At 32.6% G+C, this 18845-nt stretch overlaps 2 protein-coding genes across 10 annotated transcripts in view; one reads left to right on the forward strand and one right to left on the reverse strand.

Annotated features, from left to right (window-relative positions):
• The window catches only part of LOC130676021 (kinesin-like protein KIF2A), a 28085-nt gene extending 12834 nt beyond the window's left edge, over window positions 1–15251 (forward strand). For 2 of the 9 annotated variants that reach the window (XM_057482009.1, XM_057482019.1), the window contains exons 3-11: window positions 844–938; window positions 2451–2543; window positions 3540–3653; window positions 4273–4303; window positions 5996–7240; window positions 7310–7464; window positions 7540–7746; window positions 7822–7996; window positions 8313–9446. In XM_057482009.1, the coding sequence (XP_057337992.1) occupies window positions 844–938; window positions 2451–2543; window positions 3540–3653; window positions 4273–4303; window positions 5996–7240; window positions 7310–7464; window positions 7540–7746; window positions 7822–7996; window positions 8313–9322 (3125 nt within the window). In that variant the 3' untranslated portion in view covers window positions 9323–9446. Of the gene's footprint in view, window positions 1–843; window positions 939–2450; window positions 2544–2563; window positions 3405–3539; window positions 3654–4272; window positions 4304–5995; window positions 7241–7309; window positions 7465–7539; window positions 7747–7821; window positions 7997–8312; window positions 9452–9838; window positions 9935–13075 lie in introns of those variants that run through there. The other 7 variants (XM_057481993.1, XM_057482035.1, XM_057481978.1 and 4 more) reach the window with 7 other exon arrangements.
• Window positions 15181–18778, reverse strand: LOC130676070 (protein adenylyltransferase Fic). The gene is made up of 3 exons (XM_057482057.1): window positions 18374–18778; window positions 17037–17916; window positions 15181–15766 (listed from the first exon to the last, which is right to left on the reverse strand). The coding sequence occupies exons 1-3, from the start codon at window positions 18570–18572 to the stop codon at window positions 15406–15408; spliced, it is 1440 nt and encodes a 479-aa protein (XP_057338040.1). The 5' UTR covers window positions 18573–18778; the 3' UTR covers window positions 15181–15405.
• Window positions 18779–18845: the final 67 nt, after the last annotated feature.

The raw sequence follows: 18845 nt of genomic DNA on the forward strand, positions 1-18845 counted from the left end.
AAATTTTTTTTTTATAATTTACCGTTTCTCAGAAATCAAAAAATGAATAGACGTCGGCTAACTTCAGTATCATTATGGAAAACAAGATGATACTGAAGTTCGCAGACGTCTAATAATTTTTGGATTTTATTTTAGACAGTAAATTATAAGAAAAAAAAAATTTGAAAAAATTGCACCTGTAGTTTTTTAAATTCTCTACAAGTGCATATTTTGATTTTTGTTTTTTTTCTGATTGATTTGTTGAAAAAAAAATCCGAAATTTTTATTTATCCGCTAACTTCAGGATCATAAAACAAGACGTTAGCAGACAGTAAAAATTTTTGGATTTATTTTTCAACAGTTCAATTTAAAAAAAAAAATATTTAAAAAATTGCACATGTAGAAAATTTAAAAAACTACATGTGCAATTTTTTGAAAAAATTTTTTTTTATAATTTACCGTTTGTCAGAAATACAAAACTTATTAGACGTCGGCTAAATTGAGTATCATAAAGCAGACATACATTTATGTGCGACAGTAAATGAAACGAGTGTTCTTTGGTTGGTCGACATTTAATTTAAAGTGATACTCTCGTCTCACTAAAATTATATCGTAATTTCGTACACGAAAGCGGCAAACATAATAGCTGATTATTTTGTTGACGTTCTATTACCTCTTGTCTGTCATTCACTGTCCCCATAATTTATTTAACCGTCTGTCGACAAATAACTGGCTACATGCTCGCGTTATTCACTGGAATCCGTTAATACGCTGAATTATTAGCGGTATCTGTACCTGAATGTACACAAATGTCCATACATTTTTATTATTTATAGTAATTTATTATTTTTTTTTTTTTTCCAGGTCGCATCCACTCTGCAATAGTCTCTGGTGTCAACTGGGAACAACAGAGTGTCACAGTAGAATGGTTCGAGCGAGGCGAAACAAAGGGAAAAGAGGTAAGATAAATTATTAACCACTAATCCCATTGACTTCTGAAATATTCGTTTATACCCTGAATTGTTAAACGGCATGAGCTTCGTACTTTTTCATCTTAGAGATTTACGGGCGTAGGTCATGGTTACTGAGCTATTTTCACTATAGATTACGCAATACCGAGGAGCAACCTGCGAAAAACTATTGAGAACGCTAGTCTATTTCCGACAAGCCGCCAGGCTGTTTGTCGGAGGTTTAAAACTTAACTACTTTCCATTTAGTTTTATCATTTAACAAGACGTTCCTATAAAATGCGCATAGCAGTAACTTGTGATAAAAAGAAGTAAAAAATTTCCGGTGCATTTATTTATTCATTTATCAATTGTCCTGCATTCAAATATTTAAATTTAAAAATGCCGCAAAGTTTTATTCCTCGTCGAAAGGTTAATGATTATATTTATTAAAATAAACTAATCAGAGTTTTTTGCACGGAAAAAAATGAACTAAGGGAATTGAGAAACGAGTAATGTAATGATAAAGTGATCAGTAAATACTATCATTGTATAGAGGAATACTTTAATTTATAATTAAAACGTAAATAATTATTTAAAAAATGTTGTCTATGCAGGAAAAATAAATATTTGAATTTTAAAAATCGTAACGTAAACATTAAAAATTTATGGCGCGTATTTTAAAATTTTTTGAACCTTAAAATCTTTTATTGACCCCCAGTTCGGTTATAATTTCTAACACTACACAGAAAAAAAAGATTTCTTGGCGTAAGAAAAATTTTTCATTATGAAATGAAGACAAAAATTTTCTTCGGACTTGAAAAAATTTCTTGCGCTAACAAGTTTTTTCTTGGCTCAATAAATTTTCTTTTTCGTTTTCAATTTATGCTGCGTAAAATTTCTTAGGGCGAGTACAAAATTTTTGCACCAAGAAATTATTTTTTTTTGTGTAATTTTTTTTTCGTGTGGATAAAATTTCTTATTGTTATTTAATGTTAATTATTAATTTTTGTATAAAGTTTCGTCGGTTTACTTTATTAACTACTACACAGAAAAAATCTTTATCGAGTCAAGAAAATATTTTAGAAGACAAAAGTTTTCTTGAGCCAAGAAAATTTGTCTTGACCAGAGATTTCTACTTTATCTGAGAAAATTGAGGTTTTAAAAAAAATTTTCTTGAGTCAAGAATATTTACTCAGTCAAGAATTTTTTTTTTTCTGTATAGAAAGACAGAATTTAAATTCATGTACATTTTTGACTTAGACCATTAGCTTAATTAGTAAAAATTTAATTGTTAGATTAAATTACACTAATTAAAATCACATAGATAACTTAATGACCCATCAATTACCTAAATTATTAAACATTAACTATCAATAATTGTCCCAAACTTTATTATCAATACAACTGACGTGAAATTTGAAAATAAAAATTCCAATAAATAATAAAATTTCTCTAATTTTATAAAAAATAATAATTTTTTTATGTGTAGTTATTTTTTAAAATGATTATTTTGTGTTATAGGTGGAGATGGACGCCATCATCGCTTTAAATCCCGAGCTTACTCCACAATCTATGCCTCCACCACAGATAAACTCATCTGTAAATAGATCAAGGGTAAATAACTATACTTTTTTTTTAAAACATAAACACAAAACTTACAGCGAACATCATCAAGACGTCATGAAGATTAATAACGATTCGGAAATTAACTGTCGCGCGACCAAAAACAACCACCGCAACCTCAGATGTAATTAAAGCTCCGTTTTTTTTCCCACAATATTTATGATAAAAAAAGGTTTCAATACTAGCGCAGAAGCACGAGCTAATAATATTTATCGACTGGAGTGATCGAAATTTGTTTACGCGTTGCTGGGACTACCGTCCACGTCTCTATAACCTGTTCCAATAGCTCGAGCTCATAATGTGCCGGTCGGATAGTTATACTAGTGCACCTATTTGTCCTGAAATGTTTCAATACATGATTGTCTTCCAGGTAAAGTTATTTAATTAATCAAGACCCGCTCTCTTAACTTCGTATCAGCAATCAGTAGACTAGACCCATATCTCGAATCGCTAATTCAGTCGCTTGTTATCTTAGATTATTTATCTCGTCAAATTATCGGGAATTTCAATAACCGTGACCGCGATGATCGAGTCATGTCTCAATTGGATTGACCTTAGAGTCAATATGATAGATTTTAAGTCCATGTTGGTCAGTCGTCTCCTTAAGAGCAAAAAGATCGCCGGCGATCACCAGACACGACCCTGACTAACCATCTAAATCGAATCCCAAGGATCCTTTTAAACTGACAAATGGTCAACCCAAAGCAAACTAATGTGGTAACGTATTTTTCCTCTATGGACGCTGCTCTCACGATGGATCTCAACGACAATCTTCTGGAATATGGAACCGAACATAAATATATCAACACATCACTGGACATTTTTTCCCTCCCTATCCTCCATTCATTTTTGGTAAATTTCGTTGTTTTTGTTTTTAAATTCCTAAAAAAAATATATATATATATTTACATATATATGTATTTTTTTTCCATCACTTCCTTTTACGTTATTTAAATAAATGTACGTGATAATGGTGGACGTGATCAGGATTCGTCTGATGAGGATGATGACGGAGCGGATGATCTGGACCAAGAAGACGGATCCTTCGGACGTCACGGCGTACCGACAGCAAGAAATGGCCTGGCTTCGGCAACTTTATCTGTACGAGTAAATCGTTATTTGGTAACGCGCACTCACTTCCCTAGCAACCTCATTTCCCTCATTGTCACTACACTCACTTTTGTGTCCTTTACTATCCTAGTATTTTTAATTCACATGGAAAATTGTCTAAGAAGGTCCTCACTCACGGCACTAATAATTAGATACTGATCGGGATTAACAAGAAGTAGCCAATCATTTGTCCAAAAACAATTACCGTAACATTTGAAATTTAATTTACTGTAATGTAATGTGGCATTATCTCATGGTATGTAATATTGTTATGCACATCGAGTAGATGATACTCTTCACAACAAGATTAGAGAGACACGTATGCTACCTTGGGAAAAATAAAAACCTCATGAGGAATCCGGAAGATCCGACAATTTGCAGTATAATAACTACTCAACATTAGGAGCACATTTTTTATTTTTTTTACCCACCTGCTGTATATTTTTAAACCGCTTCACATATTAATGTTACAGTAATATTTATCATTTATTTATTTTTAATTCTTACACAACTTATTTATTTGATCCTTAGCTTTGTTGCACAGTATCATGTATTTTGTACTGTATATTATATTTTTAAATATCTAAATTAGTTTTTTTTTATTTTGCAGCATTCCATGAGGCCATCGATTCCCGTCAAAGGTAAAAATTTTTTTATTTTTTAATAATCTTAATTTTTCCTCGCCGCAATTTTTAAAAAACTTTTTAACTCGAGGTTTCAAAAGTATTTTTGGTTCAAAATTTTACGTGTAATATAAAATATATATCCAGAAAAAAAGATTTTTTTTACACAAAGTTTTTACTCGTCTAAAGAAAATTTATGTACCTTAAAATCGGAACGTTTTTCGCGGAACGAAAATAAAAAATCAACATGAAAAATAAAAAATTTACTGGATCTAGATTTTTAAAATGTTTCGCATGTCAACCGGAAATTGCAGTCACCGCTAATCACTCCTGAAGTCATTTTTAAGCAGTCAAATTACAGAAATTTTTTCATTTTCATTGTGCAAAAAACGTTCCGATCTTTAGGTACACGAAAATTTTTGCTTTCATTTCATAATTCAAAATAGGGGCCGTTTATAAAACATGTTTGTACCTATGGGGGGAAGGGAGTGTCACTTACACTGACAAGGGGGCGAGAGTCTAAAAAAACGTCAGTTCGCTTATCAAACAATTGTTCAAATTTTTCTTTCGTTTTTAAAAATTTGTTTTTTATATCACGGTAGAAAATAATTCGTTCCATATTTGTAAATATATAAATATTTCTATGCATATATTTCCGTAATAATGGGGAGGGGGTTGGGTCTAAAAAGGTTAAATTTTGCGTATGGCTTCATATTTTTTGCGCAAAAAAATCCGTTTTTTCTGTGTAACTTTTAAGATTAAATTTTGCTAATTTGAATTTTTCGCGCTCGACAAAATTTCTGATCTGCAATAGCACACCAATTTTTTTAACAGACAAATATTATAATTATCAATACGGTGACATAAATAATTATCATTATCAATAACATAAACACCTCAAAATAAATCCGTACACTACTAGCGCGAATATTTGATTCAAATTTAAAAATCATGACTTAAAATTCCACAGTAAAAAAAATTTGTTCCGTCACTTTTTGTCATCCAACTTTGTAATTAATCATCAATGACAATCACCAATTTGGGGTACAAGTAAAAAAAAATAACTTATATAAATCAACTTTAAATGCCGGCTGGCAGATGGCATTTTTCCAAAACAGTGAGCCAAAGATCGAGCACTGATATCAAGTATTGACGGAAAGTTTGTTTGTTGATAACTAAATTTAAAACAATGTGTGTTAGTAGTAGGAATTAGCTTGTCATGACAAGGGTGAATTATCGCCATCACAGTCTGGGGTCTACGACCAATGTTACGCCGCGAAATAGCCCTGTAGCGTTGGACGTCGTGTGACTATCGATATTCATCGCTATATGTATAATATAACGAGTACCAGGTTGGTGTCTAGGCTATAGCTAACGCACAAGGGCAAGGACCCCAGTTAGACAGTACAGTGCAGCGTGTAGGTCGACCCGGGCTGGTCATACATTTTATTTGAAATCAAAATTTCCAAATAAAAAATAAACTCTATCATTTAATTAACTGGCATAATTACAAATTATATTTAAAATGAAATTTATACCGTGGGCGCATTTTTTTAAACGTAGAAATCAGATAGTTGATGAAAAAACAGCCGTGATTGCTATTTCGGCACCAACACTTAGTGAAAAAATAAATAAAGGTCTTTAAATTTCACTACTTGATGTCTTGCTCATATATTTTATTTATTTATTTATTGATATTTATATTTGCAGCGCCAACAAACAAGCAACCGAGACACCAAACAGGACGACCAACAAATATAATGCCACCTGTGCTATCAAACGGTCACGGAGATCCAGTATCAGGTCTCACAAGTCGTCGTGAGGTAGAAAATATACCACCAACACCCACAGCACCAGCCTTTGCTAACGTCAGTTCTATATCACTAAATAAACCAAAATCAATCCAGGCTCCACAGCAGCAGCCGCAGCCGCAGCAACAACAGCAGCAGCAGCCACCGGCTACAGTAGAAAACGGAAGAGGAAGACGTTCTAACGTAGTCAAGGAAGTCGAGAGGCTCAAGAAGAACCGGGAAGAACGGAGACAGAGGCAAGCTGAACTTAAAGAAGAAAAGGAAGCTCTGATGAACATGGATCCTGGTAATCCGAACTGGGAATTCCTCGCCATGATCCGCGAGTATCAAAATAGCATAGACTTTAGGCCACTGCGTGAGTCCGACACTGTCGAGGACCACCAGATAACCGTTTGCGTCAGGAAACGGCCTTTGAACCGAAAAGAACAAACCAGGAAAGAGGTTGACGTGATAAGTGTCCCCAGTAAAGACCAGATGGTTGTCCACGAGCCGAAATTGAAGGTCGACTTGACAAAGTACCTGGAGAACCAGCACTTCAGATTCGATTACGCCTTCGACGAGTCCTGCAACAACGAGATCGTCTACAAGTACACAGCGAAGCCGCTCGTCCAGACGATTTTCGAGGGCGGGATGGCGACGTGTTTCGCGTACGGGCAGACCGGCAGTGGGAAAACTCACACAATGGGCGGTGACTTCAACGGGAAGACTCAGGACTGCAAGAAAGGTGTCTATGCAATGGTAGCTAAAGACGTGTTCAAGTATCTCAAGTCACCCAAGTACCGGGTGCTGAATCTCGTGATATCCGCAAGTTTTTTTGAGATTTACTCCGGCAAAGTGTTCGACTTGCTTGCCGACAAGGAGAAGCTTCGCGTGCTCGAGGACGGCAAGCAGCAGGTCCAGATCGTCGGGCTCACTGAGAAGGTCGTGGAAAGTGTCGAGGAAGTTCTGAAGCTGATCCAGCACGGCAACAGCGCCAGGACTAGCGGCCAGACCAGCGCCAACTCAAACTCCTCAAGATCACACGCAGTCTTTCAGATAATCGCCCGGACACCCGGCACTCACAAAGTCCATGGCAAATTTTCCCTCATTGATCTCGCGGGTAATGAGAGAGGCGCCGATACTTCGTCAGCCAACAGACAAACGCGTAAGTTTATTTAATTTTTTAATCATCAAAAATTTGCTTTATTTATCATAATTTTTTTTAATTTATCAGGAATGGAAGGCGCAGAAATAAATAAATCACTACTCGCTCTCAAAGAATGCATACGTGCACTAGGTCGTAAAGGAACTCATCTACCCTTCAGAGCCAGTAAATTAACCCAAGTACTCAGGGACAGTTTTATTGGTGAAAAATCTAAAACTTGTATGGTAAGTTGACAACTATTTCATTTACTCCCGTATTATTTTATTTAATTAATTAAAAATATTTTTACCCCATAACAGATCGCTATGATAAGCCCAGGGATGAGTTCGTGTGAACATTCTCTAAATACTCTAAGATACGCGGATCGAGTTAAAGAGTTGGCCGCAACAGACCCGACAGAAATAAAAGTCTCGCCTACCGACGACGACCGGTTGTTTAAAATAGAGGAGCAAGCCAACGACAGCGCGCTTTCTGACAGAGATTTGGCCCAGCTTAGATCAATGAATGTACGTAAATATATTTTTTTTAATTATTATTTAAGTAGACACTGAGTTATTGTCTATCTGTTGATGTGGTGACAGGAAGGGGAACTGTCGGAAGATCTTTACAACTTCCACGAAGCGGTTTCCGCACTTCAGCTGATGGAGGAAGAGGTACTGGATACGCACAAAGCCGTTATCGATAACTCGAACAAGTTTCTGAATGATGCCCATGAAGTATTCAGCGCGACCCATGAAGTCGATTACGACCAAGAAGGTGAGTTTTATTTACTTTCGCGGTTTATATATTTTGGCATTTTAGAGCACCGTTTTGCCCGTAGCAGTAGGACATTGCAAGCCCCATATTATTTTTTTTACACGTTAATTATCATATTTTATATAAATTAGTCTTAATATTCTTATCTATCGCTTGACAAAAATATTTATAAAATAATTCAGTAAGATATCGTAAGATCCCTAAGCTCGGAAGCCTTCAGGTCTAGTTAATTATGTAATAAATTAAAAAAAAAATGATGCCAACAATCAAGCGACATGTCAACATCACTATCACTGTGCCTCGCGTTTCATGACAGATTCTCGCGCTAACCCTAAGGCTAACTCACTCTTCACGTTAACTGATGGCTGGGAAGACGACGACGATGACAATTCATCCAGTGGATCAACAGTTAATTTGGGTTTCATGGACTACAGTAGCTCAGAGGAGGACGATCGTGTCAACGACGCCCGGATTGACGAAAAAAATTCTCCATGGAAATACGAACGCGCAGGATCCACTTGCAGTTCGAACTCCGACTCCAGTTACAATTCAAATCCCTGCGCTGCAGATCACGAGATCAAATCGCCCAAGTTGAGACCAAAATCCGAGTCACGAGTCTGTGTTACGACTGAAAAAATATTTATGAATGAAAACTGTACTGTTAAGTCGACGCTACAAAAGACCAAGAGAAACTGTAGCAGGAGTGACAGCTCCAAGCCCAAGTGGTTGACGACTGGTAAAAAAAATAGTACCAAGTGGAGCTGGACTGGGAAGGTCATTGATCACAACAGCAAGCGATCCACTTACACGAGTTCCAACTCATTAGCTAACGAGGATAGATCTGAATCAGGACTGGGTTCAATTACCAGAAGCCCGAGCCCCGTCGACGCTGATTTATTCTACAGCAACGATCCTGATATCCGTGCCAAGGTCTTCGGTCTCGCAGCTTCGAAAACTCGAGTTACTCGGAGCAATTCTTTCAGACCCACCAATCAAGTCCCGGCCAATTCCGAGACCGACACCAACACTGATTCAAAAAATATCGTGATCGGATCAGCCCGAAAAAGACACCGAGTATCCAATGCACGGAAAAGTCTCTACGCTTTTAATTCAAACGCCGAATTAACTGATAATTATCTCGCTGATGAATCATTTCATCCGCACGATGATAAAAAAAATTGTGATAAATCGAGCGATCAGGTTGTGAGTAAAAACGACTCATGTCGTAGAGTCATGAATTTCGCCATAAATTTTGTGTGGAATCTCGTATTCTTTTCGATTCTCCCACTACTTTATATTATTTTCTTCGTTTACTTCAAAGACTAAGCATTTAAATTAAAAGTGCATTTATTAGCAACGCATTTAGTAGTTTTTATTAAAATTACGATCATTTGTACTGAAATTATGTGGGTAATTTGACATTATCTTGATAGGCTGCGTTAAATTAAATTTTATTGACTGAAATCTAATTCAAAGTCATAGATATTTATATATATATTGTTTAGATTGTAATTAAAAATATGCGATTTGTATTCTTAATGATCTAAGTTTTTTTTTAAGCATGCGCGCATGTTTTTTTGCATTTAATAATTTTTCGATGAAATTTAGTCTATAAAATGTTAATTATTGTTTGAAAATCGCTAAATGTTATGTTTAAATAAATTTAACGTCACAAATTGAGTATTTAATAAAAGGCAATATATGACAAAATATTATCACAGATAGAGTTTATTGTTATTATTATTTTAAGTGAATAATTAAAATTGTTGAGCTGACTTATATATTTATATTAAAATAAAATATGAGAGAACGAAAAAATGTAACGCCAGCAAACCTTCGCAGATTTGAGACGGAAAAGAACAAAGTTTGAGTCACCAAACATGATGAGGAGGTTCTCATTGTCTAGACGTCTCATTGACAGAATTCAATTTTCAGATGGTACGATATATTACTTATATCAGCCAATTTATAAAAGATAAATTAATTGCTTTATCATTTAATGTACACAATTGTTATACTTTTTTTTTTTTTAATTACTAATATTGGGAAAATCATTTCATTCAGTTGTAATTATTTAGTTCTATATATTGGCCATAAAAAATTGTCATTTGAATTTTTTTTTTTTAAATGTCTACATACGAATTATATATGAAAATTGATAATTATTAATTATTTACTAATTTGATATTTTTTAAATTTTTTCAAATTCATTTTTGTTGAGAGAAAAACGTTCTGATCTTCAGGTACATAATTTTTGACAGAATAAGAACTTAAGGAAAATTTTATAATTTTTTTTTTCAATTACTAATTTTAGAAAAAACGTTTCATTCAATTGTAATTATTAAGTTCTACATATTTGCTGTAAAAAATTGTCATTTAGATATTTTTTTTTTAAATGTCTACGTATAAATTATATATGAAAATTAATAATTATTAATTATTTACTGACTTAATCTTTTTTTTAATATTTTAAAAATTTTTGGAAATTGAACTCAATAAAAATAGTTTTTTTTTTTTTTTTTTTTTTTTTTTTTTTGATAAAATAAGAACTTGAATAGAATCTGATAATTTTTTTTTTTAAATTACTAATTTTGGGAAAATCATTTCATTTAGTTGTAATTATTTAGTTCTCTGAGTTTTATGAGTGTGAATTTAGCAGGCATCAGACAAATTTAAAAATATAAATAAATAGAGTAAATAATGAAAAAAATAATACTTATAAAAAATGCACTTATTAATTTCAAAATTTTTTAAATGCGCATTTTTTTTAAATTTAGTTTTATTAATTATTTACTCCATTTATTAATTATTTTAAATTTGTCTAATGTCCGCTACATTCACATTTAGTTCTATATATTGGCTCTCAAAAAGTTTCATTAAATTTTTTTTTATAAATAATAAAGGAATAGAATTTAATAATTTTTTTTTTAATTTGATGGGTAAATTAAAAAAAATTTAGGATAGCGTTTTTTAAGACCAAAAATAAACTAAATAATTATCAAATCATAGAGATCATTTTAAAATAAAAAAAATCCCAGTTGATTGTGAAGAAGAAAAAATTAAAATAAATAAATAAAAAAAAGCCTCGACTTTTTTCTTTTTCGTACATCAATGAGGTCCTGGTGCATATTTATAAAAATTTTGAGAATAAATAAATCACCGACGCTTTCATAAAATTACAAACTACCTCAGGCTTCCATATATGTACAAGAATTTATATTGTTAAATAAATGTTGTTCGTTCATTTTTTGTAACCGGCCACTGCACTAATGCTCTCTCAAATATATAACACATGTATTACTTTACTATATATACATTTTTTTTCATTATATAAATACTAATTGCATTTTAACGCTTCAATGTCACGTGCTGCTTAGTGTGAATCGTTGGCATCAAGTTTGCAAATAAATTTTTTTCTTCAATGAATTTTAAAATAAGTACTCATTTATATATAAATATAAATATAAACAAATCAACTTGATAAATATCCATGACAAAAATATCCATAAAATAAATCACCAAAGTCCAAAATATCCGTTGATAAAATTACTATCTCTTTACATTTTACTCAAAAAATTAATTTCTTTAGTAAAAAGCTTTCTAATAATTTAGAAAATTTCTCAATTAATTTAAACAATCATTAAAATTTTTTTTTTCTACACTGCCCTTTTTTGGAACCATAAAAATGTATTAAAAAATTTATTAACTTTTTTTTTGTACTTGTAAATAAAAATTACAATCATTAGTAAAAAAAATAGTGATTTATACACCCAGGGAGGAAAGTAGGACATTTCAATCCGTGTGTAATTTCAACACGCGGATTGGGACAACTATTCTCAATGATATTTATATTATTTTTCATCAGATTTATACCTGAAAGTCTCAGTATATTACACACCGAGAGAGGAAAGAAGGACATTCCGACCCCCGTGTGTAATTACCTACTCGATCTGCACCTGAAAGTTTAAATTTTTGCCTCTATTCGTTGGAAGAATAGCGCATGCGCTAATTTTTCTCATTCGTTTTCTCATAAAAGAAAAGAACGACTTTTTTTCCCTGTAAACTGGACAGAAATTTCAAGTTTTGGTGCAGGTACAGTGGAAAAATTTTTGCTTGAGGGAAGAATTGCGTATGCACTAATTTTTCTCATTTCTCGATCAGCTCAAAAAAAAGTTGTTGACTTGTTATTAAATTCAAGGCGACAATTTGTTATCATGTGATTAATTGTTAACTTAAATTCAATAGTATATTACACACCTAGTGCAGTAAATACGAAAGCCTCACATTAAATGTGATAGATAGATAGATAGATAGATAATATAATTTATTTGACCATGAAGTCATGACTTCTTGCGGTCATCAAAAACAAAAATACATAGTATAACATACGTTTTATTCTTATGTTCCTTTCTACAATTTTAACAATACTGTTTTCAATAATTCAATTCATGACACAGTAATAAAATACAATATATAACACAATAATAGAATATGAGATATAATCATAAATCATAAATCCATCTCTTGCTCAAAGAAATAATCAAAACACGCTTTTCTAAACTCAATAAATATCGTCATATTAGTACAGTTTGCGATCTGCGACATTTCTTATTTTACTGCCCTAGGTATGTAATATACTATTATTGTGCCCTTGGGTTGTTTTCTCATAAAAAAGAAAAACGACTTTCATCCCTTTAAATAGATCAGGAATTTAAACATTCAGGTACAGATCTAGTGAAAAATAGTATACCCTCCAAGGAGATCCCAATCCGCGTGTTTTCCACCCTCGCCTTCAACAATTACACACAGAATGTACTACTTTCCTCCTTTGACGTACAATATACCATAAAATTACTAACAAATTAATATCACAACATACATCATAAAACTTTATTTTATATTCAAATATTATGGCTCTCAAATATTTTTGTCCTGAATGTTTAATTTTGTCACAAAAAATAATAATTGGTACCGTTGGGTAACAAGCGTGACCCAAACGATAGCTGAAAATATTGCGCTTGTCATTACTTGGTTTAAAAAAAAAAAGCCCCCACCCTCTTTAAATATTGTGTGTTTCAGCGTACGCTAAAAAGTGGGAAGAACTTTTGCTGCAGCAACGTGATACAATCAACGCTGCGCTGGACCAAGTCAGTCAGTTCCGTAGTCAGCTCGTCCAAGAAGAGCGCATCAGCCAGGAAATGACACGTGTCTGTAACACGCGATTCAACTAACTCATCGAAATAAGATTTAAAATTTAAATTTAAATACTAATGATATTAATAAAATAAATACAAAAATTTATCAATATCAACGCTATCATTTCTGTAATTAAATCGCGATTTAAAAATCCCGCTCAAGATCTCGTTATCTAAAGTTTAAACATCCACGCACTTGGACTTGACTGGATAAAATCTATCCCAGCAAGGTCACGTTTTATTAAAAGTTGATCACTTTGATCAAGTTATTGATCGAAACTGATTAATTATTTTTCTTTCACAAAAAGTCAAGTGATAACTCAAAAATTTCAAATTAATTCATATCAGAGCGTTGATTGCTAATTAGAATCCTTTTTATTTAAATTATTTTATTTTTTTTAGTCAACAGTTGACGTCTTTACGCGGTCTTACATTTATAAATATTAATAATAATTAAAATATAAATATTTATGTATTTTTTGGATATGAAAGAAACACTGACATCAAATTAATCCGAGTAGGCCTACGATAATTAATCATTTAAAATGCTTAAGAGTTCTTGTATTTATTAAACATAGTGAGAGATAATTATTAATTATTAATTAATCTATTATTATTATTAATATTAAAAAAAAAGAGAAATATCAATATGTTACGCGGGATCTTTAATAAATATCAAGATGTAAAAAATTTAAGTGTTACAGCTTTTACGAGAGTTAACGGATCATAATTAGTACAGAAAAAAAATTTTAAATAATAATTGAAATTTAAATTAAAATGATATGTTATGAGTGTGTGTGCGTGCATGAAAAATGATTGGATCGTAAGCTTGTTAATAGATAGTTGAAGATTAATAAAAAAGATTATTTCTATTAAATAAAATAGTCAGTATACTAATTAATTTTTTTTTTACGCGGGATCTGTCGGCGATTTTTTGTATTGTAATTTTAATTATAATTATAATTTTTAATTTTTATTTAACACTTCCGCGGATCAGGTCCCCGCGTTCTGCTTTTGAATCTTGATACTGAAATTACCAGAGGTCTGATAATTTTTAAAATGATAAATTATTAAAAATTAATTATTTTGAAAAATTGCATCTATAGTTTTTTTAATTTTCTACATGCGCATTTTTTTTTTTTTAAATTTGTTGAAAAAAAAATCAAAAAATTAGACGGTAACTTCAGGATCATTTTGAATCATGATCCTGAAGTTCATTATTTTTGTAATTTTTTTTTCAAGATATCGATTAATAAAAAAAAAAAAATAAAAAAATGCACATGTAGAAAATGAAAAAAACTACGGGTGGAATTTTTCAAAATATTTTTTTTTATAATTTATTGGCCAAAAAAAAAAAAATCCAAAAATTAGATGTCGGGTAAGTTCAGGATCATTATGAATCATGATCCTAAAGTTAACTATTTTTGAATTTTTTTTTTTTTTTTTCAAATATTAATTATCAAAAAAAAAAAAACTAGAAATATGCACATGTAGAAATTTAAAAAAACTATAAGTGCAATTTTTCAAAACATTTTTTTTTTATAATCTATCGGGTTAAAAAAAAAACCAAAAATTATTAGACGTCTGGTAACTTCAGTATCGTTTTGAATCGCATTGAAAAATAATTAAAAGTAAAGCCAAATAACGACTGAATTGAAAAGTTATTTAGATTTTACATCAAAGACACAATCGCCTTAAGTATTCTTTGTTTTTTTTTCTTTTTCAAATTCTTATCTAAGTTATTAAGAGGATAAATAAAATAATTTAGGTAATAAATGATGTACTGCGTTAACTAATTTTTCATACGTAAGTTGAGTTTGTGTAACCGGTGTAATAACTCCTGTCTTGTTTTAAATAATAACTTTGTTGTCCTCGAGGATTGAATTAGTGGCCTTTAATAATAAACAAAAAAAAAAAAATAATAAATATTAATTAAGTAATAAAATAAAATGATAAATTTGTATTGTATTTAAAGAGAAAAAATATGGATTTCAGTATAAAATTTTTATTTGTTACAATTAATTAATGAGTCGGATTTAAATAAAAGCATAAATAACTCGACCAGCAAGTATATAAATAACCTTTCACATTTTTTTAAATAAATAAAGTTAATTTGACTTCAATAAAAATTAATTTTTATGTACATCATAAATAATTATCTCCTTTCAGCTTTCAGTCGACAAAACGCACACTATTTAAGCTCTGGTTAATTAACTAGTCGTCGATAAAGTCCCCGCTGCCGTCGTCGTCGAGAATTATGGTCCTGTGGCGGTCCTTCATCAGCGTCTCCTGGCTGAGAGCCGGAACTTGTTTCGAGAATTCGGTTGTCGCCCAGAGGAACAGGTCGAGGGTTTGCTCGGTGCACTCGGCGATGAATCTGACAAAAGGTCTTACGTCACCGCTGTTGGCGATCTGTAGATACTCGTAGTATTTATGACGGTATTGTTTGTGGATAATTACTGGAGGATAACCGGCTTGCATCAGAATGGTGTTCATCAGGAGTCTTGATGTTCTGCCATTGCCGTCAGTGAATGGATGAATGTGTACTAATTTGTAATGAGCCAGTGCTGCATACCTGAAATTATTTTAATTACACACTTTATTATATTTTTTTTAATGGATTGCAGTACGGCCTAGAGACCTACACATTTTTTTTTTACAATTGTACTTTTGCCTATTATTTGTCTTTATCGTACGGCTGTGGCCCGACTTGTACCTACTGTACTGCGTAACGTGATGCTCTACACCTTACCTTGCAATAGAAGTGCAGCGGCATGGAGAAATCACAGAGAAAACCAGAGTTTCAGCTCAGAAATATGAATGAAACTTTATGAGTGTGAATGTAGCAGACATCAGACAAATTTAAAATTATTAATAAATAGAGTAAATAATTGATAAAATAAAATTTTGAAAAAATGCGCACTTAAAAAATTTTGAAATTAATAAGTGCATTTTTTCAAAATTTCATTTTTTTAATTTTTTTACCCGATTTATTTATAATTTTAAATTTGTCTGATGTCTGCTACATTCACACTCGTTGAAACTTTTGACATCTCGTTGACGCACATATGTATAAAAAATTTCAGTTAAACTTTTTAGCTCTTATACGTAAAATATCATATAAATTTTACGTAAAATGAAAGCTGATACTTTACATCAAGTTTACGTGTGGGAGAGCAAAAAGACTAGACGTCATCGAGATGGCAGATGTTTAATTTCAATTTTTGAGTTTAAATGTTGATCTTATAGAGACTTCTCATCGGTCAATATTTGATTGCACGTATAGAGGAAGCTCCAATGTACCTGAAGATCGGAATGTTTTTCGCGGAACGAAAAAAAAATTGGAAATTAAACAATCTAATGGATGACTAGATTTTTGAAATGTTTCGCGTATAGATGCTAGTGGTTCCATGACACTGATCCCCGACAAGTAATCAAACGATACTTGATCCCAGACAACTGATCCCACTGAAAAATTCGTAAAATAATTAATTACTATGAAATGAGTAATTAAAATTCACTGTTGTAAATACAAAAAGTTAAATTATGTAAATTAGTTGTTGATGGGATCAGTTGACGGCACACCAGATACTGGTATGTCAGTCGAAAATTACAGGTCACCAGCAAACTACGTTCAGCAGTTGAAACATAATTTTTTTTCATTTTCGTTGGGCGAAAAACGCGATCTCCGGATGCTCAGCTCGTGATCGATAAAATTACCATCCGATCGGTCACTAGAACACCATTCCTACTGAATGCTACTTAACTTTGGTGATCACACGTGTACCAAACGACTGTCTCTGCCGCACCCACATACTCTATTATAATTATTTAAATAAAATTACCTAACAGGATGCATGCGAATAGCTTGCTCACTATTGAGCCAGTCAGCAAACTCCTGCATCAAATAATGAATATCCCCAGGACCTGGCGGAATATGACCACCGACGTAGACCTGGGTCCGCCTGAAATTGCCCCCTTCAATAGGATCCACATGTCCTAGGACTCTCCTATGAATCTCCAGAATGTCTTTGATGGTAATAGAGCCTATTCTATTGACTAGTGTCGCATTTATATACTTCATAGCAGCGTCCAGCCCCAATATTTCATTGTGCTCATCGATACTTTTACCAGCAACCGCGGTTCTGGTTTCAACGATCGCCCGGGTCTGTGCCAAATTCATCGTGTTGCCTTCGATGCCCACTGTGTGGTAAATATGTTGGAAGTAAGCCTCCTTTTTGGCCCTTATCAGCGCGGCATTGTTGTCCGGTATCGCCGAGAGCGCGTCTCGCTTCTCGTCAATTCTGCTCAAGGTTCTCTTGTCCAGTTCCTCGACGACCCTGGCCGTTCGCTGGCGATTCGTCAACGCGCCTTCGTGATTCGGCTCATAAGTGAGCGCTTTAACGTAGAACTCATCAGCGCGTATTATGTCATTTTGGATCTGCTCCAAAAATTCCCCGTAGTGGTTCAGGACATCTGGGTGCTGGGGCGCCAGGGCGACGGCATGTTGAAATAGTTTTATAGCTTTTCGACGTTTTCCTGATAACTTCATGTCCAGAGCAAGCTGCAGTGATGCGATTGCTTCAAATACATCAGCTACGTCCTGAGATTTTGATGATTCCTGTAGTTCGCCAGAGAGAAGTGGAAGGCCAAGGGTACTGTCATCTTGGACATGTAGGGCGTCTTCGGAAGGCAATGGTGAAAATGAACGTCTTACTTCTCTTTCTATAATAAATTTAAATGAATTAGACTAGAGACTAAATTAAAACGACCCTGGTTGAAATTTTTCGGACTTTTCTCTAAAAAAAAACTCTGAAAAAGTCTTTAGAACTTTGAAAAGTCTTTAGAATTTTGAAAGTCATTAGAGCTTTGAAAAAGTCTTTAGAATTTTGAAAAAGTTTTCAGAACTTTCAAAAAGTCTTTAGAATTTTTAAAAAGTTTCCAGAACTTTCAAAAAGTCTTTAGAAATTTGAAAAAGTTTTCAGAGCTTTCAAAAGTCTTTAGAATTTTGAAAAAGTCTTAGAATTTTGAAAAAAAGTCTTAGAATTTTGAAAAAAAGTCTTCCGAATTTTGAAAAATTCTTTAGAACTTTAGAACTGATTTTTTCAGAGAAAATTTTGAAAAATTTCCACCAGGGTACGTATCAACATTAAGTAGGACACGTAAAAATAATAAAAGTTACCTGGATTATAATTAAAATTAAAATGGATTCTAAAGTACGATGATAATACTGCAGTTACAAAGGCTAAAAATATACCACTGATTATTATTATAAATAATTTGAATTTTTTGTCAGCTGCTGGTGGTCCTTTCTCGTTATTTACGTATGCTGACTTCTTGGTGAACAGCAAGTAGCAGTCATTTGAACAATTAGACAACATTCTGACACAACTGTTTCTCTTACTGGATTCAAGTTTAATTCTGATGATGTTGATACTGGATTTATATGACGAATTTGTTGCATGCTTGATGTCTATTTTATAACTTATCACTGACACTTTATCAAACTACAAACGTTATTTTAACGCACGGTTTATCAGTATTGGGATTTACTGCATCATGTGTTGTCATGTGTGTTTTGATACACACACATGTGTGTCATATCATCAATAGTAGTCATGTGGGTGAGTTTAATTGGTCGGAATATAAATATT

This window comes from Microplitis mediator, chromosome 1 (assembly GCF_029852145.1).
Source record: "Microplitis mediator isolate UGA2020A chromosome 1, iyMicMedi2.1, whole genome shotgun sequence".
Taxonomy (NCBI): Eukaryota; Metazoa; Arthropoda; class Insecta; order Hymenoptera; family Braconidae; genus Microplitis; species Microplitis mediator.

Coding starts and splice junctions, on each gene's coding strand:
- LOC130676070 (XM_057482057.1), bottom strand. CDS start 18,572: ATGTTGTCTAATTGTTCAAATGACTGCTACTTGCTGTTCACCAAGAAG. Junction 17,917..18,373: donor TAATTTTAATTATAATCCAG/GTAACTTTTATT, acceptor AATTTATTATAG/AAAGAGAAGTAAGACGTTCA. Junction 15,767..17,036: donor ATTCGCATGCATCCTGTTAG/GTAATTTTATTT, acceptor AAATAATTTCAG/GTATGCAGCACTGGCTCATT.